Source organism: Dipodomys merriami, unplaced genomic scaffold (assembly GCF_024711535.1).
Source record: "Dipodomys merriami isolate MVZ:Mamm:240054 unplaced genomic scaffold, mDipMer1.0.p SCAF_306, whole genome shotgun sequence".
NCBI lineage: Eukaryota > Metazoa > Chordata > Mammalia > Rodentia > Heteromyidae > Dipodomys > Dipodomys merriami.
Genome location: NW_027204560.1, coordinates 675,001 through 700,367, shown reverse-complemented (window position 1 = coordinate 700,367; position 25,367 = coordinate 675,001). Strand labels below are relative to the sequence as shown.

General features: G+C 37.7%; 1 protein-coding gene across 1 annotated transcript in view; it reads right to left on the bottom strand.

The window, feature by feature from the left end:
- Positions 1–25,367, bottom strand: part of LOC138840899 (neuroligin-1-like) — a 264,345-nt gene that overhangs the window by 233,716 nt on the left and 5,262 nt on the right. Inside the window, exons 2-3 of the mRNA XM_070041299.1 lie at positions 9,951–10,761; positions 9,438–9,497 (exon numbers count right to left, since the gene is read on the bottom strand). Coding sequence (XP_069897400.1) covers positions 9,438–9,497; positions 9,951–10,443 — 553 coding nt within the window. The 5' untranslated portion in view covers positions 10,444–10,761. The remainder of the gene's footprint in view (positions 1–9,437; positions 9,498–9,950; positions 10,762–25,367) is intronic.

Below are 25,367 nucleotides of genomic sequence, written 5' to 3'. Positions count from 1 at the left end.
TTTGAACTGTGATCCTTAGATTCAGTCTCCTGAGTAAGCTAGGCATGAGTCACTGGTACCCAGCTAAAATATAAATTTTAGCTAAAACCAGGTGTGCATGTAAGCATCTGTCTGCTTAAAATATGCAAAAGTCAATATTTTAAAAAAAGTGAATCATTTTCTCTACACAAAGTCAAACACTTGGATATTTAAAAGCACAATACCCTCCCTTGATAGAAAAACAGATTAAAACAATGTTGTGACTTGAATATAAAGTGAGTCTACAGGTTCATCTGTTGAAGCCTAGGTTTCCAGCTGGTAGTGCTATTTTTTGAATAGTTTCAAAAACTTACATCGTGACCTAGCTGCAGGAAGTAGGTCCCTGGGCATGGGTCTTTTGAGGTCTCATTCCCTGACCACTTCCTGTCCCTAGCCTCTTCCTGTCTTTCTTGAGGTACAGAAGATCCTTCTCCATTATTCCTACAACTATGCTGTTTGGCCCAGGTGCCTGGGAAAAAGAAACCTTGGATTTAAATCACTAAAACCATGAGCAAAATAAACAGCGATTGACCTTAAATTGTTTCCTTATTTGGTCATAAACCATGATAAAAAATAAACAAAACAGTTACTAATATAATTAGAGATGATAATTTTATGAGGTTGGATTCTAATATAATGTAAATAGTGTGCTTATTTTTTTTTAATGGACAAATTTACACACAGACATACCTACAGGGAGACTGAGAATGCATGTCAAGACGGGGGAAGAAATCATCTCTAAGTCAAGGAGAAAGACCAAGAATAAATTTTCCCTCTTGGCCTTTAGAAGATACTAATCCTGCTGACATTTTGGTCTTAGACTTTTAAGATGCCAAACTGTGAGACAAAAACTTCTCTGTTGCTGAAAGCATGCAACTTTGTGATAGCACTGCTGCAAACCAATACAGAAACAAATAGATATAAGGGCTTTACATATGTTATTAAGATCATGTCATACTGTTTTAGTATGGCCCCTTCCCACAGGGAAACACACAGAGAAGAAAGCCACCAGAGGCAGAAAACTGGAGCAATGCAAGCATAAATGAAGGAGAGCTGAGACCTGAAGACAATGCCCGGAGTGAGAGGAGGGAAAGGTACATCTCCAGAGCCTCAGTTTATTGTGCCAGTTCTGGGTAACTAATGCAGGAAAAGGTACCTAGGTATATCCATCCACTTACAAAGGGTTGTGTGAGAAAAAAGCCCGGCACAGAAAGACAAGTATCATGTGATCTCAATGGCATGCTCAATATGGAAGAGTTATCTCAAAGCAGTTAAGAGTAGAATGGTGGAGTCCAGAAGTTAGAGTGGGTGGAAGGGAAGGATGGTTGGGAGGGGTAAACCAATGCATAGACAGTTGCAGTTAGTGGATCAAGAAAATGGAATTTTGTGCTTCCATCAGAAAGAACGACACTGCCCCATTTGTTAGGAAATGGAAAGATTTGGAAAAAAAATCCTATTAAGTGAAGTAACACAGTCCCAAAGAAATTTAGGTCCCATGGTTTCCCTTATTTGCAATAATTAGTATACATATAGGATAATCTTATCAGATGAGCTGAAAAGCTCAAAAACCATGTACATATGACCATATAAGATGATACTAAGTGAAATGAACCTCAAGATATGGACACAAGAGGTCTGTCTTCATTGTTATTATTGTAAATGTACCATGTGATATTTTTTGTTTTTTTCCTTTGTATGTTATTCCCCCTATGGTATATCCCCTGTTGTCACTGTACTTGATTTTGATACCCTTCATCATGTATGTACATATGTCTAATCTGGGGAGGGGAAGGGAATAACAAAACACAGAAACAAGGACTTTAGATGACCCATTGCAACAAGGATACCCACATGACCATATATTGGAAACCACTATGGGACTGGGGGGGATGGGGAGAGGGGGAAGATGCATGGAGGTGGGGTGGGAGGAGTGTGGGAGGAGGAGGAGAGGTAAGGGATAGTGGGACAACAACAAGGAAGGGAAGGGGTAACAATAGTCGACAAGTAATGTTCTCATTGCCTTACTCATGTAACTGTAACCCCTCTTTACAGAACATTGCAGATAGATTGGAACACATTCTGGTCCCTTATTACAGATTGATACCAGACGTGATTTTTGAAGTTGATCATGTCCTAAACCACTGTGACCTATACCACCATGGGGAGGGATAGAAAAAAGGTAAAAAGTATTCATAGGAGAAATACCAAAGCATAAAAAAATTATCAATAAAATCTACAATGGTGACCAATAAAGAGGTCAGCTAGCAAAAAAGACTGAATCATAATTTATAGGTGAAAACAATACTTCAGAGAATAATATTACTAGGATAGAAGAAAGGGTCACCATCTCTACAAAGGATTTATTTTGTGCCACAACTCTTTGCTGGTGGCTTCAGTATTTTCAACTTCAACCCAGTTTCTTTAAGATAAAAAGTATTTATTCTCTGGGAAAGTAGAGTTGGACAGTTATAGTGGCCTTTTCATCATCAGCTTCAGGAAACTCTGTTGGACTGTCAGCAAACAATGAACAATTGAAGTCGTTCATTTAAAATGTTACAACCCTATAAATTGGCTTCATTTCAGAGATCCAACTTAAAATTTCAGCTTTCAGAAGACTTGCCTGCATCTGACCACATCTACTAACTCAAATGCAAAGTCCGATCTAGAGTTCAATAGAGTTTCCCCTTCATCTTCAAGTCCCAAATTAACCAGATATAATTATGTTCCAATATGGAGATTTTTTTCCTACTAACAAGCTGGCCACCAATTTCATTTTCTATTTGATCTGGAATCTCTAATAGAAATGATTGCTGCTGTTGCTATGGATCTGTCTTTGTTGTTTGAGTTCGCTCATTCCTCAAAGCAAATGAACTTAGTTGGTCATGAGAAAATTTTATGAATCTCAGGATATTTGGCCTCTTTGAGTATCCATAAAATTAGGGTAAGAAATCTCATATGATTGTTGTGATATCATGAAGGTTAATATGGCCAAATGCCTAGAATACAGTAAGAGCTCATCAGTGTCAATTCTATCTTCATTTCCTTTAATGCTACAAATGAAACAAAACTGTAAAGAAATCGGTGAGTACATGGTCACTGGTGCCTCATGCCTGTAATCCTAGCTACTCAGGAGACTGAGATCTTAGGATCACAATTCAAAGCCAGCCCAGGCAGGAAAGATCACCACAAAACTGAAAGAGGCACTGTAGCTCAAAGTGGTAGGAGCACTAGCTTGAGGGAAAAAGCTCAGCAGGACCCAGGCCCTGAATTCAAATCCTACCACCAAAAAAAAAAAGGAAAACAAAATCAATGAGAACAGAACTCTAATCATTACTACCTCCATGCACATACTCAATACTTTGCCTAGCAACATACTACCTCAAGTTACATAGCCATGTTTTTTAATGCAAAACTTCTACTTGCATACTAAATCCCATCTTTCTCTCCTGTTCAAGAATTTTGTCTCAGAAATTCTATTGCCTTTCTTCTACTTCTTTTCATATTCTATATAAATATTCCTAAATTTCTCCTAAGTTAACCTAAATAACAATGAATTTTGATCTTGCTTTCCCATTTTTCATGCTCCAGTTTAGAACAAAACTCCTTAAAATAATTACTATTGCTTACTCGCTCTCAATCTTCTCCCAATCTCTTAGACCAACCCCAGTGTGAAAGTCCACTGCTACCCTACAAAAGTTCATTTGTAGAGTTGATTGCCATGTGCATTGATGCATTTTTTCTTATTTAATTTCTAAGCCAACAAAAAATAGTCCTAGACCACTTCCTTTCATTGTTATGTATCAAAGTGTCCCTTTACATACAAGCTTGGTCACCAGCCTAGGACACTATTGGCAGGTGGTAAAGCCTTTTTTGTTTGTTTATTTTTTTGGTCAGTCATAGGCCTTGAACTCTGGGCCTGGGCACTGTCTTTGAGCTCTTCAGCTCAAGGCAAGTACTCTACCACTTGAGTCACAGAGCCGCTTCTTGTTATCTGGTGTTTAATTGGAGATAAAAGTCTCATGGACTTTCCTGACTGGGCTGGCTTTGAACTGCAATCCTCAGATCTCAGTCTCCTGATTAGCTAGGATTACAGGCATGAGCCACTGTTGCCTGGCTGGTAGAGAGTTTTTAAGAAGTGGTAAACGAGGAAGCATGGCCCAGAAAGAAGTAATGAAACCCTGGTCCTTCTCCTTTGTCTTCTGCTTCCCAATCACCTGGAAGTTTCCTTTGTCCCACACTTCCAGCAGGACAATCTGCCTTACCATAGACCTGAAAGCAATGGGGCCAAGAAACTTTGGATTGAATCTTCTGAAATGAGGAGCCAAAACAAGCCTTTCATCTTATTAAGTTGGTCGTGGTGAATATTTGTGACAGGAATGGAAAACTGACTAACAAACCTTCCATCAGACATGTAACTCAACTTTAGTCCCTGAGGCTTTTCCTTGTCTCCTTTCAGACCACTGATGTTGAAATGTGCACATGGATGCATCTTTTGAGTCTCTTTTGCTTCTCTATTTCCATTTGCTTTCTTCTTTATGCTCACTCAATTTCTGACTTTGAAATCTTTATCTTGTCCACCACACTGACTCCCAAATTTTTATTTCCACCTCCGCCAGACTTTTGAAGTTGACTCAGGAAGTAGATTAAGGATACTGATTCAATAACATCTACCCTTTGTTGCCTAAGTCGAACTTCACATTGACCATGTCCTAAACCAGTGCCAGGATCATACTACCATACCATTTGTTCTAAACCACTCTGTGCTACGCATTTTAATTGATGGTCAAGTTATTCTTCCAGGTATTCAGATTAAACACAGAGGATTCTTTTATAGCCTGTAACAAGCTGATCAAGAAAACTCAGCTTCAAACTTTATGAAGCATCTCACACTTTCACAGTTACTCAGCTGATCTGCTCCTGGACCACCTGGGTCTTGCTGGATTATATTAGTTCTGTCTGCTTTCTCCATTTATCTCTGCTCTTTCACACTCTCTTATCAAGATATTAGAGTACATTCTTGAAAATGAAATCCAGTAATGTTAAATCTCCTTACCTGTTTCTCACACACCCCTTCCCACACAAGATATATTCCTAATTATTGTTCTTTAAGTGTGCAAGATAGACTCGCACCTTACTACAGTCTCACTAGATCTTTATTCAAGCAAACATTATCATAACCATCTAACATGAAATTATCTTCACTCTGACATCCACACTTTTGGTCTTCCAGCTGTGGTTTGCTTTTCCCCTTCATCCACAATAACAAGTTAGTTATTTCTTGTTTGATTGTTTACAGTCTGCCTTGACAAACTTGGACATGAACTACATACGAGAGGGCAAGAGATTTTCCTTCTGTTTTGTTCACTAATACATCCTTTGGACCCAAAGCAATAATTATTACAGAGTAAGCAATCAATAAATATCTGTCAAATAAATAAATTAATTAGATGTATATGAGCTAGAACGAAAAAAATTCTGGAGAATAATCCCTTTTTAAAACCTTGGAAACATTAGCAGTGATTAAGAGTCATCATTATACATACTTAACTTGAAAAAATACCATCCCTCTGATAAGCAAACAAACAAAGCCTACATTTGCCTGGATGCTCTTGAATGAATCAAGAAACCCTCAAGTAAAGAGTTTTAAACAAAATCATGTAAAATACTTTGGGATGTTAGGAGCCGCATGCTCAAGATACAAGGAATTTTACCATAGCCATCTCTAAAAATGGCTATGCAATACAAACTGTACAACAAAAATGAAAAACTGGGTTAGCAAGTCTCATAAGTACAGACATGAAAATTGATTTTTTATTCGTCTTGGAAAAACTATGCAAATAATGGTGAAAGTGCTGAAGAAACACGGGCTGTGCAACTCTAGAGTATCAGGAGCCAATCAATTTGTTTGTGGATTTTTTGGGTCCCTGGTTCCTCCTTATGTTGACTGCCTAATATTTGACCCTAACTGTTTGTTAGCAAGTCTCACAAGAGAGTAATCTAAAGAAACAAAGGGAAACAAAGAAGTTAAAGCTGCTTCTTGAGAGAGGCTAGGGACGGATGTGCTGTGATCTTACTCTGGGAAGTTAGAAAACCCATGCACTATTAAAAGTATTCACCAAAATGGGCGCTAAGCCTGTTTCTAGAAATAAGTTGCTAATATTGGCTTGACCTAATTCACTCTGAAAATTTTTTCAACTGGTAGAATAAGAGGAACTCAGGATAAAAATATGAAGAAAGAAAAAAGAAGTTAGGGAGGAAAAAAGGAAGGGAAGAGAAGGAGAGGAGGGAAGGGAGAAAGGGAAGATCAAGGGAAATGAGAAAGAAGGAAGGGAGGAGAAAGAAGGAAGATAGATGAAAGGAGGAGGAGAAAGCAAGACACGAAAGGGAAAGAAAGAGGAAAAAGACAAAGAAATCTCTGATTCTGCTATGAGACAATCTATTGAACAAAGATCTACTATCTAAATAGAAAACAAAGCAAAGGCATAGTTGATTCTTTCCTTACTAATTGTAAAACCTGGGTCAAAATAACTAATTTCTCAGACTTTATTATAAAATACATAGTAATAAACTCCTCTTGTAAATGCAGTAATGAAATGAATAGCATATGCAAAACACCTAATATTTAAAAAGAAATGTCCTTCGTATCCAAAGTCTTTTTTCTATTACATTATCTGTATATTTGTCCAACTGTGGCTACTCATCTCATTTTAAGCATTCGCTTTTCAGTTTTACAAGAATAAAACCCTGAAGAAATATCTAGGGGGTAATTAACATATGGCTAAAACTATCATGGGAAATATAAAAGGATAGATTAAAATGTGCCATTGGGACTTGTTTCAAAATGAGAGGCAGCCTATCGATAAAAAATGCATTTCTCTTCTTCAAATGCACAGGAAAATATTGTAAATGATCTATTTAAAAATTATAATAAGGCATCTATTTGAAAATGAATATTTTCTTCATTTTGTACAGACTATAATGCAGGAACTGTGTTGTTCTTTGTAAAGTTACTAGAATATAAATTCTACGGAGAAGAGTGCTCTTGATCTTGTTCATTACCGATACCCTTGAATGCTACATGGCTTGTAATTGGCAATTAGGAAATAGTTCTGAATGAATATAGTGTGCACAGACTATAGAATACTTGGTACAGGAAAAAGGGTTCATCTGCTTTACAAATGCTTGCATACTCCTGAGAAAAGGTAAATACAGACCAGCCACAAATCTATTAGCAAGAAACAAAAGGTACACCACTAAGCTCAGGGTTTCCGAGATGCCATTGATAAACATTGGAATCCCACTGAATAATTCTCACTCCACATGAAGTATATTTTAGCATACACATAAATAAATATGAAATAACAGACACTTTCTTGAACAAAGATAATAACCTTTTGAAGTGGCCAAACAGATCATGATAGAGCAAGGAAAGAGTTAATATTTTGTGGACATTTTCCAAAATATGGTACTTAAAAACTAATCTCTAATTTATAGGTTTTGTTTGCTTGTTTAAAGTGCTATTTAGATAGAAAATGGCACTTGATTTCTTTGCTATTAAAACTCTATGACAATAGTTAAATAACTCATAGGTGAGAAGAAATTAATAATAGGATATGATAAATTCCCAAGCAAAATAATATTTTAATGAAGCTTAACTAGTAACATATAATAGCACAAGAGTTCAACAATATCCAATGTACATGGTTCAGTAGGTATCTATAGATATCTTCCCAGTATAATTATAAATTAATGCAAAGTTTGCCAAGATAAACAGCATAGCCTACATATCTTTTTGCCAACTCTCTTATGAAGCAAATGGAACCAACATTCCAAAGGATAATAAAAAATGAATTTCTAACAAATCTCTTTTTTCTCTGAAATTGTTCTGGAATAAAGGTCAGTTTCTAATTTACTATCTTACTTGTATTTTTCTTGATCGCATGTATTTTTATGTCATATGTTCTAATTATGCATTCTTCAACAGTATTGCATCTATTACTTTGTGACTCAACAGCTTTAAGATAGGAGGAGAAAGTCACTTATCTAATTACATATGCTTGTTAAGCTGCATATTAATAACCACTGCAGTATTATTGTACATTAGTTGAAAGCATGTAAATTACTGCAGTTATTCTCATTTGGGGAAAACCAAGAAATTATTTTTTCTTGTTTTGTTGTTGTTTAAAACACCTCCATTGCCTTCATATCTGTCTTGTAGTATATTGTGCTTTGCCACAAATTATGACATTAATTTTTTTAATGAACAGAGAATTCCATTCTACTAATATTGCCAAAGAAATTAGACCAGGATAAAAATAAAAGTCAATTGAATGCAAATCCTTTGATCCACAGTTGAGATTTTTTTTTCAATGAAGTGTCTTCTATATAATTCAATCCCCCACAGAAAACAGATCAGTCAGACACTCCCTGCTTCACCAGAATGCTATAATAAAATCTGACTTGGTCCAGCCAGGAGATTGAATGTGCATAGAGAGATAGAACATGCACTGCTAGAATACTAATATGACTTCTGTATGAAGATTGGAAATTCCACAAAGTTATGAATAAGGTCAAAGTAACACTTAGATGATTTACTGCCATAGGAACCTATTCTCTCCTATGAGTGATTTACGGGAGTAAAATGGAGTGTGGACAAGCTTCATTCAGATACAAGCTTGCAGCTGTCTTTGCTCAATCTGCTTAGAGGATGATTTAAAGGGTTATTTAATTGTAACTCTGAATCACTTTCTTCCCTCTGTTTTAAATTGTTTAACATAAGTATTTTTTTTAAGTTTAGACTGATTTTAAGACTGAAAATATTTGGTGTAAGATATGAAAAACTTATTCGCTTCTGTAAGGGTGGCTGCAAATGAAAAAAGGCCCTCAGAATAAAAAAAAAAAAAGCATTGTTATCTTATCATGGTAATTGCCTAATAACTATGGCAAATTTATCCTGATGATAAGAAAGTTCATAAGGTTTTCAAAAGGAGCTAAGAATAAACAAATGAACTTGGGACTAAACTGATCAATTTGAAGAACACAAATGTATATCTCTACAGAAAGTTATTGGATATCAAAACTAACCAGATGGTAAGGCAGCCTGTTTAGGTTCACTGCAGGCAATTTAACAGCCTATCTTGTTCTGTGTAAGCCAACTCCAAGTAGAAATTCGGTTCTTACAGATATTATCAGCCCTGGGACACTAGAATATGAGGCATCACCGGTGAGTTTGGCCAAGGCCAAAAACTCAGCTCAATCCATCCTTACCCATCTTCCTATTCCTTGACAAACCTGATCAAAGGTCCACACAGCACCTAGACATTCACTTTGCAGCACCAGCCAATCATCCTTAAGGGGAATAAATTGTTCTTCCTTTTCAAGCTTTTGCACCCGTTTTTTTTTTCCACTTTTATACATACCTCCTTTTCTACATATTTTCTTGCCGGGTTTTCTGGCACATTCCTTGGATATTCTTTTTACTGAAAAATGAATAGAAGACTAGAAAATAACATGGCGCTCCATTACAGACCGCCGGAACATGCAACCACCACTATCTAACTTATTACACTCCTGCATTGACTGAGTGCGAAAGATCCCCAATTCGTTGAGCCTGTACATGCAATGAGGAAATGTTTATGCATCTTCTCAGAAGTCATTTGGTAGGAAATGGAAACTAGGAGCCCATTTCTACCTCCATATACGTGCTGTGGAGGAAAGAAAATGAGTAGATACAGGAAAGAAAGAGGGGGAAAAGAAAAGAACAGGTACACCAACACACATAAACCAAAAAAGCAGCATGCACGCATGTAAAATATGTCTACATGCCAACAGGAAAAGCCATGCACACTACCGGTACACATGAATTAATATTGTTAGAACTCAGGATAGACAAAAATAAATAGATCTTCCTGTTTTGTCTGCAGTAAACTCACCATCCTCAGTCGGGACATATATGTTTAAGTAGAGGCAGTCTTCACTCTGGTCCTGTACATAAGATGAAACCACATCCAGGTTATTGGTAAACCATACAGGGAGCATGACTTCCGGCAACCTGCCGTCGATGATATTCTGAGGACAAACAGGAGCAAACTGAGTGGCATTCCTGATATCTGACCAGGGAGAGGGCGGTTCCGGAGGTTGAAAACGATGTTCTCCTGTTGGTGGGGCTGCATATGGAACCCCAAGAAACTGAATAACAGGCCCCAAAATTTCATTATTGAGTTCTTTCTTAATTCCTCTGAGCTTTCCAAAATTGGTTGTCACCAGTGGATCCACATCATCCAATTTTTGTGACAGTACATGCGCAGTCTGAAGCCAACATCCCAGAAGACAGAGAGTCAAGGAAGCCCCCAATGCCCGGCGTACCAAGCCTGCCATCATGGCTCTCCAAACGTAATTTGGCCACGTGCATCTGAGCAGCGCCATGATGCCACATCAGTTGTCTAGTTGTCTGGTTTCAGTGAAGCCAATGTGTTTATATCCACTTGAGAAAGACCATAGATGGGTAGAATCAGCCTCTGATTTCTCAAAGGTGCACTTGTCAAGAAAAGCTCAGAATTCTCTTCATGCAGCAAGTAGCTCTCATTGATTCCCCATGTATACAAGCAGCATCGTCAATCATCACTCTTTATCAGACCATATCCTATTGACCATTCTGTTTCCCATAGTTGCAGTGTGGGGAGAGTGGCCATTGACTAGATTTCCCTCTTATAAATTAAATCCAGTTAGCTGTGGGTCTATATCCTAGAGAAAAATAAGAATAAATCATTAGCCTGAGCAAGGGAGAATAGACAGAGTGATAACTAGATATTTTACAAGCTATAGAAATACATTAATAGTGGCTAGAGTGAGGTAAGTTGAATACTACCATGGGAAAATTATGGTTTGATGTGAGATGACAGGTGAAATACTTGATCATTAGATTGTTGAGAAACTTGCCTGCTGACTTTACACACACTTAAGTAGAAGCAGGCCTTGTCAAAATACACTGTTTCAGGAGCATTTCACAGTAAAGTATTTTTACAATATTGAAGGTTAGGTGTGAAATTTCTCTTTTATTGATTGTTCAATCACTTCGAGTAACTACAGAATTAATCAACTCACATACTCAGAATTAGAATCCAATAGAAGAAAACCATGTTTAAGAAATATATTGGGCAGGGTGCTGGTGGCTTATGCCTGTAATCTTAGTCACTCAAGAGACTGAGATCTGAAGACCATGACTCAAAGCCAGCCCAGGCAGAAAAGTCCATGAGAGTTAATTAGTATGTGTGGGACAAATACAAACAGTCAAAAGCTATGTACATATGACCAGATAGGATGAAGTTAAGCAAAATGAACTCCAAGATAGGGACACAATTGGATTTTTCTTTCTTGCTAGTGTTTCTAACGTAGTTATAATGTACCATGTGATTTTTTTTGTTGCTTTGTATGTTCCTCCCCCACAGGATAACCCCTGTTTTCACTGTATTTGATGTCAATATAATTTGGGGAGGGGAAGAAAAAAAACAAAATGTTTAAATAAGGATACAGGTTGATCCATTGTAACAATGAGATATACAAGGCACTATGCTGAAAACTGAGCTTTACAATTTAGGGTGGTGGGGATGGTTGTGGAGGTGGGAGGGAAGGGATGGTAGGAGAAAAAAAGGAGGAGGCAACAATGCTTGATAAGAATATACTCATTACCTTGCTCATGTAACTGTAACCCCTCTGTACAGAATTTTCACAATAAAAAACTTAAAAAAAGAGAAAAGTCCATGAGACTCTGATCTCCAATTAACCAGCAAAAAACTGGAAGGGACATATGGCTCAAGTAGCAAAGTGCCTGCCAGCTTTGAGTGGAAAAACCAAGTTAGAGTGTATGTGAGACAATGAGTTCAAACCTCACTACCAGTGCAAAAATTAAGGTAGTATATTAATGTGATAATTATATTAATTGGATGACTATATATATAGTAAATATATATATTTATAGTAAATATATATAAAGAACCCAAAATAGTAGGTTCTAATTCCATTTTTATAGAAAAGCAAAAAATTAACAACAACTGAGAGAAACGAAATGTAAGGTTTCCTTGGAGTATGGATATAACTGAGGAGTAGAAGCTATATCATATATTTCTTTTTTATTCATTACAAATTCCTAAGAAGCAACAGAGAAGGGGGGCATCAAGTAGAAGTATTAAGAGAGGAAGAATTTGGCATCATTTTTGGCAGGATGAATTTTTTAACCATTTACATATATATTTTAGTTTGCCATAAATTTGCACTATGTAAATGAATTTCTGAGTCAGAGTTAATATGTTTTACATTATGGATTTTGTTCTCACTATCTGCTAGAGATTAAAAGAAAAGAATGTAAAAAAGAAAAGAAAAGAGTGTGATCATTGATAAACATAACCATACTAATCGTGGCATCTTGCTTATTAACATTAATCAAGTATCAAACATTATTTATCCAGTCCACTTAAAATGCACCGGAATAAACTGTATTATTCAGTGTGATGCAATTCACAGGATAATCTTACACCAACTGCCAAATAGCATGCAGCTCAAAAAAATTGGTCTTTTCTTGTTCCAAGCAACCCTTTAAAGTGCTTACTTTGAAAATAATAATGTTGATTTGTATTAGAGATGGCTCTGTCCTGTCACATTATGAGAAGATTCCTGGAGAAGCACTAGTCTAGCAGTGAAACAGCCTTGACTTTGGGTTATTGAAAAGGAGATTGTAAAAACTATTTAGGGCAGCAGGAGATTTGGTGCTGGCCTGGTGTTCCTTTAGCTCTGAGCAATCCATCCCAGAAGAAATAAGGAGATAAATGTCTTTCTTCAAGAGCACTTCAGTCCGTATTAATTCTCATGCTTGTGCTATGAAAGCACATTAATGCACCAAAGAAGATTAGGCCCCTCTCCCTCATGTCCAGAACCCCAGCATAGAGCATTCTGCTACACAAGCCCACTCCTAGTGGGTAGAGCATGGTTATTCTTGTGCACATTCCTGGTGGACATGTGCAGGCCTGCATCTTTCCTGTTCAGCTTTTGAGGATTAGAAAGTATTCTAGCATCTTAAGCAGAGATGCTCTGGTGAAGCACAAACCTGTACGTCATTATTTCTCACTGAGCTGAATTTTCACTTATAATGATTTCCCAAAGTCCTTCACAAAATTGGAACCTCATTTAAAATAGTAATATTAATAATTAATAATATGCCACTGTTTAATTATTCCTTAAATAACATTCTTATTTTTACTCACAAACCCTTAACTATATTGAAAGGCCCCAAGCTTTCACTGATTTTTAACCCAAATTGGGCAAAATTAGATTTTGCCATGCATAATGAATATCCAATCTTAATGACTATAGCTCATAAGACCATCAAATTATCCCACTTTACATACACACACACACACACACACACACACACACACACACACACACACACACACACGGAGCTAGTATTCACTTCCACAAAATCAGCTTGTCCAGATGCCATTCTTAAAACTTTCATGCAAGTTTAACATAAAAATATCCTAATATTTAAGCTAATAATTTAAAATAAAGACAAGTCAGGTTTGTTGAGAAGCCCTCAGATTAAATTCTGCTTCATATATATATATATATATATATATATATATATATATATATATATATCATATGATAACCTTGGATGCACTTACATTTCATTGACAACAATCCTCTACATAGATTTGAGAGTTGTGCCCTGTTCACTTCTGGTGAATTGAGTATGGAGGAGGTAAAAGAGAGACACCTGGAACTTGATGGTGATCTTTAACTGACGCTACTCAATTTATCAAAGTTTCTTATTATTCACAGTAGATACGTAACAACCAAGTTTTGCTCCTAGAGAAAGTGTGAATGTGTGTGTGTGTACATGTGTGAGATGGATAGATATCCACAATTACATGTGCAAGTATCCACATACATGTGTATTCATGTATCTCACATGGATTTTAGATTACAATCCTGAGCATTTTTTTAAAAAGTCATCCTTCCCACAATCCTTCCATTGTGTATATGTACCATATTTTCTGGATCCATTCATCAAAAAATCATATTAATTGAAGTAAATCAGGCACAGAGAGGCAAAGGACTCATGCTGTTTTGCACACGTGAAAGCTAGACCTAATTTATAAGTGTACAAGTAAACACATATCAGGTTGCACACAAGTGCACATAACTATATGTGAACTATGATATTTGCAGATGAGAATTCCAACATTGTCATTTCTTAGAAAACCTCACAGTCAAACAAAATGAATCCAAGGAAACATACTTGAACAGTGAGGGGGAATGATTCAAGGAAGAGGGATAAACAAATGAAGTGATAAGTGGAGGAGAATGTGGTCATAATAATCAACATATATCCTGTTAAATTAATTGGCTTGGGGGTGATGAGGGAGAATGATTGAAGAGGTGACATTGGTCAAGATGCATTCTACTTATACGCTGGTTTGTTAAATGGCAACTCCTTTGTATAATTGTTTAAAGATAATAAAAATATGATTTAAAACTCATCATACTTCATTCTATTTTCTTTGTTTTACAGAAGAACAAAACAAAGATTCAGAAGTGTTAAGTGCCAGAGCCAACCCACTAGCAGGTGCCGCATTTGGCACTGAAACCTTCCAACTGGTCCTAGAGCAGAGCTCCTGTCTCTGCATTGTGCTGCTTCACCACCTTCCTCCTATGTTCCTAGAGCTGAGTCAAGAATATACAATGTAGCCTGGCGCAGGTGTCTCATGCCTGTGGTCCTAACTATTCTGGAGGCTGAGAGCTAAGGATCACAATTCAAAGCCAGACTGGGCAGGAAAGTCCCTGAGATGTTTATCTCACCAGATATCACCCACCAGAAATCAAAGTGGTAAGGGGCGTTGTAGCTCAAGAGCACTAAGAGCTGAGGGACAGCTCTCACACCCAGAGTTCAAGCCCCCCCGACCAACAAAAAAAAACACAAACAAACAGAAATCAAAGTGGTAGAGCACTATCCTTGAGCAAAAAAGGTCAGGGACAGGGCTCAGGTCCCCAGTTCAAGCCCCATAGCTGACAAATAATAATAATAATGATAATAATAATAATAATACAGGATGTATTATTATTACTCAGAGTCTTTGCTGCTTTGCACATGTCTATGGAATGACTGAAAAAAAATACTGATGATTCATTTTAGTTGTCCAGATACATTTTATTACTAGGAATATTTGCAAATATAGACATCAAGAAAACTGTATCACTTACATACCATGCTGCACCAGAATCAACTCCAAATAGATCAAAGACCGCAAGGTAAGAGCAGATACCCTGAAAATATTGCAGGAAGGAATAGGGGAAACACTAGGGCTCCTTGGCACGGGGATAAAATAAATAAAAATCCAGAAATACAACAAATCAAAGAAAAGCTAGGAAAAGGGGATTGCATTAAACTGCAGAGCTTCTGCATGGCAAAAGACACAGCTAGTCAGATCAATAGAAAGCCGACGGACTGGGAGAGGATATTCACTAGCTATACAACAGACAAGGGCCTCATATCTACAATATACTTAGAACTCAAAAAATTAAATCCTCCAAAAACAAATCCTCAAAGAAACAACTACTCCATTAATAAGAGGGCTAAAAAATTAAAGAGATTTCTTTGGAGAGGAAATAGGAATGACCAATAGACACATGAATATCTCTGACCATTTAAAAAATAAAAATCAAAACAACATTGAGATTCCACCTCACCCTAGTTAGAATGGCCATTACTAAGAAAACAAATCATAACAGAGGCTGGAAGGGATGTGGTCAAAAGGGAATGCTGCTACTCTGTTGGGGAGAATGTAACCTGGTTCAACCACTCTGGAAAGCAGTATGGAGGTTCATCAAACAACTAAACATAGAGCTTTCCTATGATCCAGCAATCCCACTTCTGGGAATTTACCCAAATGACCACAAACAAGGCCACACTAAAGCCACCAGGACAACTATGTTCATTGCAGCCTTATTTACCATTACTAAGATACGGAACTTACATAGATGCCCTTCAGTATATGAGTGGATCAAGAAAATGTGGCATATATGCACAATGGAATTCTATCCTTCCCTCAGAAAGAATTGCATCACCCCATTTGTAAGGAAATGGAAAGACTTGGAAAAAAATCATATTAAATGAGTAAGCCAGACCCTAAGAGACATAGGTCCCATGTTTTCCCTCATTTGTAATAATTAGTGTATGTCTAGGATAGTCCTAGCAGAGGATTGCAATATCCTTATAGCTACATATATATGATCATACCAAAATAAAACTAATGCTAATCAAAATGAACTCCAAGGTATTGAAATAAGAGGGTTTTTTTAATGTATTGTGTGGAGTTATGTCTTTTTTCATTCCTTTTTTACCTTTGGTTTATCCCCTATTATCACTGGTTTTGATTTTGGCACCCTATGTCTTGTATATACATTTATCTGAGTTGAGGAAGGGAAGGGAATAACAAAATGGTGAGACAAAGGACAAAGCGTGAACCAAGGCAACAATGATACTCACAAGACACTATTGGAAATGAACTTTGCAAATTGCAGGGGAAGGGTGTCGGGGGGGGGGGGAAGGGAAAGTGGGAGAAAATAAGGGAGAGTATAACACCGTTATACAAGAAATGTAGTCATTGCCTTATTGTAACAGTAACCCCTCTGTATATCACCTTTACAATAAAATAAAATATATTTTAAAAGAAAAAAAAAAAAGAAAACTGTGGGTCGACTGTGTTAACTTAAAGGACCTATTGGACTTTGTGAGTTGTTTTGGAGTTTGGACAAAAGCAGTCTGTCTACCAACAATGCTTAGCAATAATAATAAGGTTGGGGAGTGGTAATTAAAGAGACAATTAGATTTAATACTGTTTCAGTGGTTATGGTGGTCCCAATGACCACAGCTACCTTAAAGCTGGAACATTTCCATGTGACCAGCTCACTCTAAGAGAACCAGAGCACCAGCAGATTACAACTTCCTGTGTGAAGGCGTTTTATATACTCATGGTGGTTTAGACCTAGAGGCAAAGAATGCCCTGTGTGATCCAGTGGGAGAATAACAGAAAACCTGCCACTGAGGTTTGTGATTCAACGTGCCTGTTTCTCTTGGTGTTCCTGTGTTGGACTGCTTATGATAAAAATGTATAATGAGCACCAACGGAGTCCCTCTGTCTGCACTCAGACACTTAAAGTAACTAGTACTTAGCTAGGTCCTTGAGTAAGGATTTTAAAAAGGATTGACTAAATAAGTGAATGCAATCTTCTAAAATGCTGGCTTTTGAAAGAAGAGCCATGTCTGCCTCCAACATGTGGATTAGGAGACTTCCAACTGAGCAAACCATGAGATGACCCTTAGAGACTGAAGGTAATTTGAGTAAATGGAGATGGACATACTCCAGGGAGAGTGTGGAGAATGTGAGGTACACACTGCAATGTCCACATTCCCTGTGAGCTGCTCACACATTCTCATGACTAGTCCATGCCAGGGCACAGAGTTCCGGCCCTGCTTCCCTGCATCTCAACCCTGAGTGGCCACCCACCTCCTAAAGGCCCACAGAAATGGACAGACAAGGAACTGATGGACATTCCCTCATGCCAGTAAAGTGGTATTCCAAATGGCACCATCCTATCCCTCAAAACCTTCTCCTTCTGCCCCCCAAACAGAATGTATGGCAGAAAGAAAGAAAATGACTCGTTTGAGGAGGCCACAGCCTCGTTTGGCTGGAACACAGAGTCAAATGAGGATGAGTACTGGAAGCAGCTGAAAGGCAGGCTGGAGCCAAATCAAACAAGCCCTTCATTAACGGACTAAAGTGTTTGGATTGCATTCATTGATGATGAGAAGCCATTAAACATCTCTATCAAGGGAAGAGAATTATCAAATGTCTTCAAATGAAAATTAAACAGGCAATATTTTGGAGCAGGGTGTCCATGACCCCACCCCAAAGCCGCTGGCTGAGGTAAGAAAAAAATGTTTGAATTTGTGTATTCCAGCAAAGACAAACAATGATCAAGGCATTAATCTCTGCCACCATGGACCTGTGATTTAAACAGCAGCCATCTTCATAGGATTATGTGGTAAATAAGGCATTGGAATTGTATGAAAGGTAGATGATTCTATAGTGTCAATAGTGGCAGTTCATTATTAACAATAATCATATTCAGTAGATAGTGTTTGCATCAGTAGATAAAGTTTTAGAGAGAGGGAGACAGAGAGAGACACACAAAGAGAGAGAATCTGCTTTACCCAAACATAAATTGCATTATTACAAAAATATAAGAACTATAGGCTTAGTGAATGGATTGGTCAGGCAGGAGAAAGCAGAAACAAGTTTAGTTTAATATTAAGTATTAGCTATTAGCTGCATTCATGCATTTATTTGCTATGACAATGGTAATGAAGACAACTAGTGCTTGGATCATCACTTACTTACCACGCCCTGTCCAAAAGACTTTATGTGTTTGGGGGCATTTAGTCCTCACACTAGATGTACAAGCTAAGTATTCTTATTTGAGATGAGGAAAATGAAGGTTTAGTTGGTTCTAACATTCCCAGGGCCACAGATCCAAGAAAAGACAGATTTAAGAAACAGATCCAGGCTGCCTCTCTCCAAACACACGCCCTGCACAGTTATGATACAGGACATTTTGCTTTGCACCCCATTGAGATCAATTCAATGAAGCCATATGCTTACTGAGGTTGACGATCTGAGGACTGCAGAACACACAGGACATCAACAGGAGGAAAATAAAAAAAGGATGCTGATCAGCGTGCTGGGGTTAATTAATAGGCATAATTTGCAGCAGCTCCAAGCAGTATGGGATTGGAACTTTTTCCAACAATATTCTATAGCCTGGGGCAGAACATAATTCATAAATTCAGGAGTAGGGACGATCATAACCAAGGTAAGAATGGTAGAATAACAAGAGGCAAAGATTAGATAAAATTTAAATATTGAGGAGATTAATTCATCTGAATGTAGAAGTAAGCTGTGTACCTTAGAGTAAGAGTATGAATATAAAGATTGAAGAATGAATGAATTCAATTTACAAAGTAAGGTTTACAAGGGATATATGTCAAGATGGAATATCCAAGTTCAAGACCCTGATTACAGAGAAGAATGCTACAGCCAATCTGGAGGCCATGTGGATTTTCAGCTACTAAAGCCATTTGTGATAGGTATATTTGTCCATGGCCAGCATTAAGATAACTGACAAACCCAGCCCTGGCAACACATACCAGTAACCCTAGCTAGTCAGGAGGCTGAGATCTGAGGATCACAGTTCAAAGCCAGCCCAGGCAAGATAGTTCCTAAGACTCTTATCTCCAATTAATCAGCAAAAAACTAGAAGTGGACATGTGGCTTAAGCAGTACGGCACTAACCCTGAATGAAAAAGCTAAGAGATGGTCACAGTGCCAAATTTAAGCCCAGTTCTGGCACAAAGATAAACAAATAAATACTGAAAAATAACAAGCAATAAATGAGCCTGCACAAAGATTAAACATGGTCCTAACTGTATTATCACATTTAATTGTCACCAAGTACCTCTAGGTAGAGATCATTATCATCTCCTTGAAACATATAATTAAATTCAGCTCAGAAATACAAAGCCACTGAAATATTCTCCAGTAAAATATAAGCAACAGTTTGTGGATACAGCCAGCTCAACTCACCAAAGGAGATAAAAAGAATTAACTGCTCTGAAGATAAACCTCGCTTCCATCTCACTTTTGCCCAGAGCATCCTTATGGAAGAAAAGGTGGACAAGGCTCACAAGTTTCCTAGAGTTACAATCTATTCTCCCTTCTCCCTATACCCTAAGTGGTTCTATTTGCTCCCGTTTCCCCTAGGCTACCTTCATCCTAAATGTACTTTCTCCACTGATGAAAGAAAACAACAGAGAAAAATGTTAAGGGGGGAAAAAAGAAAACGAAACCTCCACAGTAACAGGAGAAACAATTTACCAACAACATATTTTAAAGAGGAAGAAAGAATACAACTTATGTACGTAGCAGAGTTTAAATCTGTTAGCAAACTATCTTTGTGAATAAACAATGCAAGGAAACCTGTTCATAACTAGGGAAGAGAGCATACACAAGGCAGTAGTCAGGCTTGTTGTCCCTGAGCTTTTTCTGCTCAAGGCCAAGGTTCTATCAATTGAGCCACAACTCTACTTCCATCTTGGTGCTAGTTAATCGGAGGTAAGAGTTTCATTGAGTTTCCGAACAACATTGATCCTCAAATTTCAGCCTCCTGAGTAGCTAGGCTTACAGGTATGAGTCACCAGATCCCAGCTGGAACTGATGATTCCAGAACAATAGGTTACATATTTCTCAAATGAATGATCCATCAATTCATTCTTTTTTCATCATGTAATACAGCTCTGATTTTCTTTATCCCTCTGTGGAGATATTAGCCTAATTACACTTGCAACAGGATAGGGTAAAACAGAATAGGTGGAAACAAATGGAAGTACAATCCACATTCCTTATCCTACAGAGGTTTGGATGCATGGTCATATAGACTGGGGACTAATTCACTATTGTTTGGTAAGAAACAAAATGGAATTAAAAACATGCTACAGTGGCTTTTCTGACAACACAGGAAAAGAGCTGGCATGAGACCATTCCTTTCCATGTTGCCCAACTGATTCCACTAACCAGAAATTATTGGTGAAATACTGAAAAGTTTCCAGTTTGCCGCTTCTTTACTTGAGGGGCTAAAAGTTGAAGAAAGCCATGGGTGCAGGTGTCTCATGCTTGTATTCCTAGCAACTCAGGAGACTGAGATCTGAGGATAGCAATTGGAAGCAGTTGGGGCAGAAAATCCATGGGATTTTTATCTCCAATTAACCAACCAATAAACTAGAAGTAGAGCAGTGGCTCAAGTAGTAGAGTGCTAGCCTAGCTAGCACTAGTTGCTAGCTAGCCTAGTGCTAGCTAGGGGACAGTGCCTGGGACCAGCATTGCCACATAATAAGTAAGTAAATAAATAAGTAAATAAGTAAGTAAATAAATAAATGTAGTCACATGCATACATGCACAAACATATTAACTAAAGTATGGTGTATGCTGAGCAACTTAACAAAATGAATACTGGGAAGCTTGAACTTGTGTTGTCAGAGGGTGGTGGGCAAGGGGTGGGGGTAGATAAATGGATATGAATATTCAATGTGCATATGTGAAAAAAGCAACTTGGTAAATTGAGGGGATTGTGAGAATTGGGAGAGATGGAAGAATATGATGCAAGGCATGATGTTGATCTATATAGAGCCCTGTGATCCAGAACTTTCACTCCTAGGCATTTAAATCTAAACCTAGCAGCACCAAGTTCATTACAGTAGTATTTACGATAGCCAAAATATGGAATCAGCCAGATGCCTCTCAGTGGATGAATGGACCAAGAAAATGTGGTAAGTATACACAATGGAATTCTACTCCATCAGAAATAATGGTATTTTGCCATTCATAAGGAAATGTAAAGACTTAGAAAGAATTTTATTAAGTGAAGTAAGCCAGACCCAGAGAAAGATAGGTTTCATTACTTCCTTCATTTGTGGTAGCTAGAATGTGCTTATAAATTTATAAGTATGGTAAACCCCATGGATAATAATAAAAAAAAAGAATACACTAGCGCATAGTAAATTATACAGGACTCCAGGCATTCACACACAGGAAGATCAAAGGAGGATATTCTTCCAAGAGGAACAAAAGGGCACAATGTTGATGTTTTTGTTTTCTTTACTTTTGTCTTGTTTGTTCATTTATCTGTCTTTGGGAGTGTTAACGGGAACAGAAATGGTGGGACAAAAAGTGAGCAAATGCAGCATTGATACTCACTGGACACTATGTTGAAAATGAACTATACAACTTCTAGGTGAAATGGGAGAGAAAAACAGACAGAATGAGGGAAGGGGGGACACTGTCCAAAAAGAAATACACTCTAGGGCTGGGAAGGTGGCTCAGTGGTAGAGTGCTTGCCTTGCAAGCATGAGGCCCTGGGTTCGATTCCTCAGCACCACATAAGCAAAAAGAAAAAAGCCGGAAGTGGTGCTGTGGCTCAAGTGGTAGAGTGCTAACCTTGAGCTGAAGAGCTGAGGGACAGCGCCCCCCAGGCCCAGAGTTCAGGCCCCATGACCAGACCCCCCCCCCCCAAAAAAAAAAGAAAAGAAAAAAGAAATACACTCTATATCTGACTTACGTAACTGCACCCTCTCTGGACCTCACGTTTATAATAACATGACTTTGAAAAAAAGAAAATATATTGTACTCACAAACTGGCTTGTTAAAACAAAACACCTTTGTGTAACTACTTAATTATAATAAAAATAAATAATTTCTAAAAGTCTAGGAGACAGAAAGCTTCTCTTTTAAAAATGTCATGGGCAACCAATTAATGTATATGTAAAATACTACAGGACATGTTTTTAAAACCAATTGGTGACCCTATGATCTGGCAGAAGAAAATGAATAATCACTCAAGAGTTCAGGAGAAACACCCAGGTAGAGCTGATTACTTCCCTTGATATTAAATTGATGATTTTGTCTTCAAATGGCCACCATTGGGTCACAAGTCATTGCTTCCAGAAACAACTTAATTATGCCTGCCAGTATCTTTACAGAGAAGCTAATACAACCTAAGCAGCGTTACATACTCAATTCATTCTTTAAGCTTTTTGTTTTTACTACATGGCCAGTGCCTGAGAAGAGTAGAGAAGTACCATTCCTGGTGCCCTGTTTAATTAAAGTTCCCCTTTTAAAAATTCCCTGGTCAATGGGGATCTACAATGTTGGCAGAGGCAGTGTTAGCTCTCTGAGCATGGCTGTGAGCCAGGGAGTGTCTATCTTGACCCCTTGGAAGATGATTATCCAAGAGAGGGTAGTTCAACCTTTGTGCCCAGTCAGAGCCAGGTTTCTGCAGGATTTGGCAAATACTGTAGTGACGGTTGTTTGAGCAGTAACTGTCTACAGAGAACACCACCAACTCCTTTCCCGCAAGCTATCAAATGGCAATAATGGTTTTCTGTCACTCCTGATCTGGCATAGAGCTCAACCATGCCACAAAGGGGAAATAACATTGCACTAACAATCTTCTTCATCTATTCACCTCATTTGTTTTCCCTTTGTATTACAATGCCCATTGGACTAATAAAAATATCAGAATTCTGAACCCTGAGCCATTGATGTGAGACAACATAAATAAATCAAATATTAATAAGAATTTAACACACATGGAATATAAGTTGCTAAATTAATCCATTAAATCACATTAAGTAATAAGGAGAGTGGATTATAAAATACGTACAAAGATGAAAATCCCTTATACTTTAAGATATTGAAAGACTTTCAAATTTGCCTTATGAGTAAAATCTCAAATTTCAGTCTGTTTTGAACCTTACTGTCTCCTTGATCACATCTTACATGTGTACATTAGCAATTAGTAATTCCAAACTTCCTCGAGTACCACATTTTTCTCCTGGCAGAACAGAACTCTAATGGATCTTTCCATATATTATGAGAAATAATCCTGTGATATCAAGAAGTTTTCATGTAATTTCTCAATATCAGCTGGTTGCAAAGATTATTATTAAACAGTTTCCATTAGTGTTGGTGATTAAAATTCCATACTTTAAGTATACTACTACTTTGGGAATACTGCCTATGGCTTCAAAATATCTGTCACTTCAAATAACTATTGATTTTACGCTTTAAATATTCTTTAAGTAGTTGTACAATGGAGTTTTGACTCAACCACATCAATTTATTTATGAGTACAATGCATCTTAATCAAGTATATTTTTAAGGAAGTTAGAACTGAAAGACTAAGTAATAGTTAAGTAAATTGGTTGCATCTTTAGTTGCCACCTATTCTCAGTACTGAGGAGAAACACACAGAGCTTTAAGCAGACTACAGATAAGTCCCTTGTCGCTATGGAGTTCTGTAGACTACTATGTAAAATGCTTTCTTCCTCGGCTCTAAATAATAGCATCTTCCCACCCCTGTCTCATAATAACATAGGCATCAGAACACTTGGCACACTTTAAGAACTAACAAAACCAGTGACACTTTACCCATAAGAAAAAAGACAGATAACATTGTCACTTGTGTGTAAAGTTTTGGACAGCTAAGTACTACAGATTTAAATTAAAAATGACAGATGCACTGACTTGAAACCTAATGGTTGTTGAAGTGAGCCTTCATCCCTTTCAGAGCTAGGGTTACTACTGAATGGCTCGAGTATTATTCTTAAGCGCAAATGAAGGGACCTGCTGGTACATGCCAGAAGCAAGGGCCACCATCTTCCCAGGGAGTTCAATGTCTTATGGGGAAATCTTATACTAGTCATAAACACAAATAACTATCACATAACTATTGCTTCATTTATGCCTCTGTTGGATTTCCAAGCATAGAGAGTATTCCTTATCGAAAAGTAAACACCATGACTATTTAACAAGAAAACAACCATTTTTTAATTCAATTTCCAACATTGTAATTAACTACTCTTGTTCTCCTAAGACCGAGGATTCCATTAGATATGGCAAAAGGAGAAAAGAAACTACTCTTTATTTATGCCAAGCATTAGTATGAACAGTCAACCGTCGCCTGTGACCAGACAAGCAGCTGCTGAGGTCATCTGAGACCTTCAGACCACTGTCTGGCTTCTTCCCTATAGAAGATATCTGATATTTAGCTTAGGATAAAATATAAGAAAATGATATCTAAGGAAATGCTTGCCCTATAGTCTATCTCCTCTGTGATCTGTCCCCCCACACCTCCATATGCCACCACGAGCAAATAAAGAAATAAGCAAACAGAGAAGTCTAGCTTCTAAAGTATGCAAACATTAAATAGAATTAAAAGTACACGTAACTAGAGATGCAAGCACCAGCTTGTATGAAAGCACCAGCTACAGCACCTCTAAAGGGACAGCCCAGACTTCAGAAGTTCACTCTAATTATAAGCATATTTAACACTTAGAAAAGTAGGGACCAGAATTGACTGTGTAGCTTGTCACAAGCGGATTGCTATGCTATACAAAAAGTATGACTGTTGCCAAGCACCAGTGGTTCATGCCTGTAATCCAAGTTACAAAAGTGACTGAAATATGAGGATCAATGTCTGAAGTCAGTCCAGATAGAAAAGCCCATGAGTCTTTTATCTCTAATGAACAAACGGAAAGCTGGAAGTGGAGGTGTTGCTCAAGTGGTAGAATTCCAGGCATGATCAAAAACAGCCAACTGAGAGTAGCAGGTCCCAGTAGTCAGTCAGTCACAGACACACAGACACACAGACACACAGACACACACAGACACACACACACA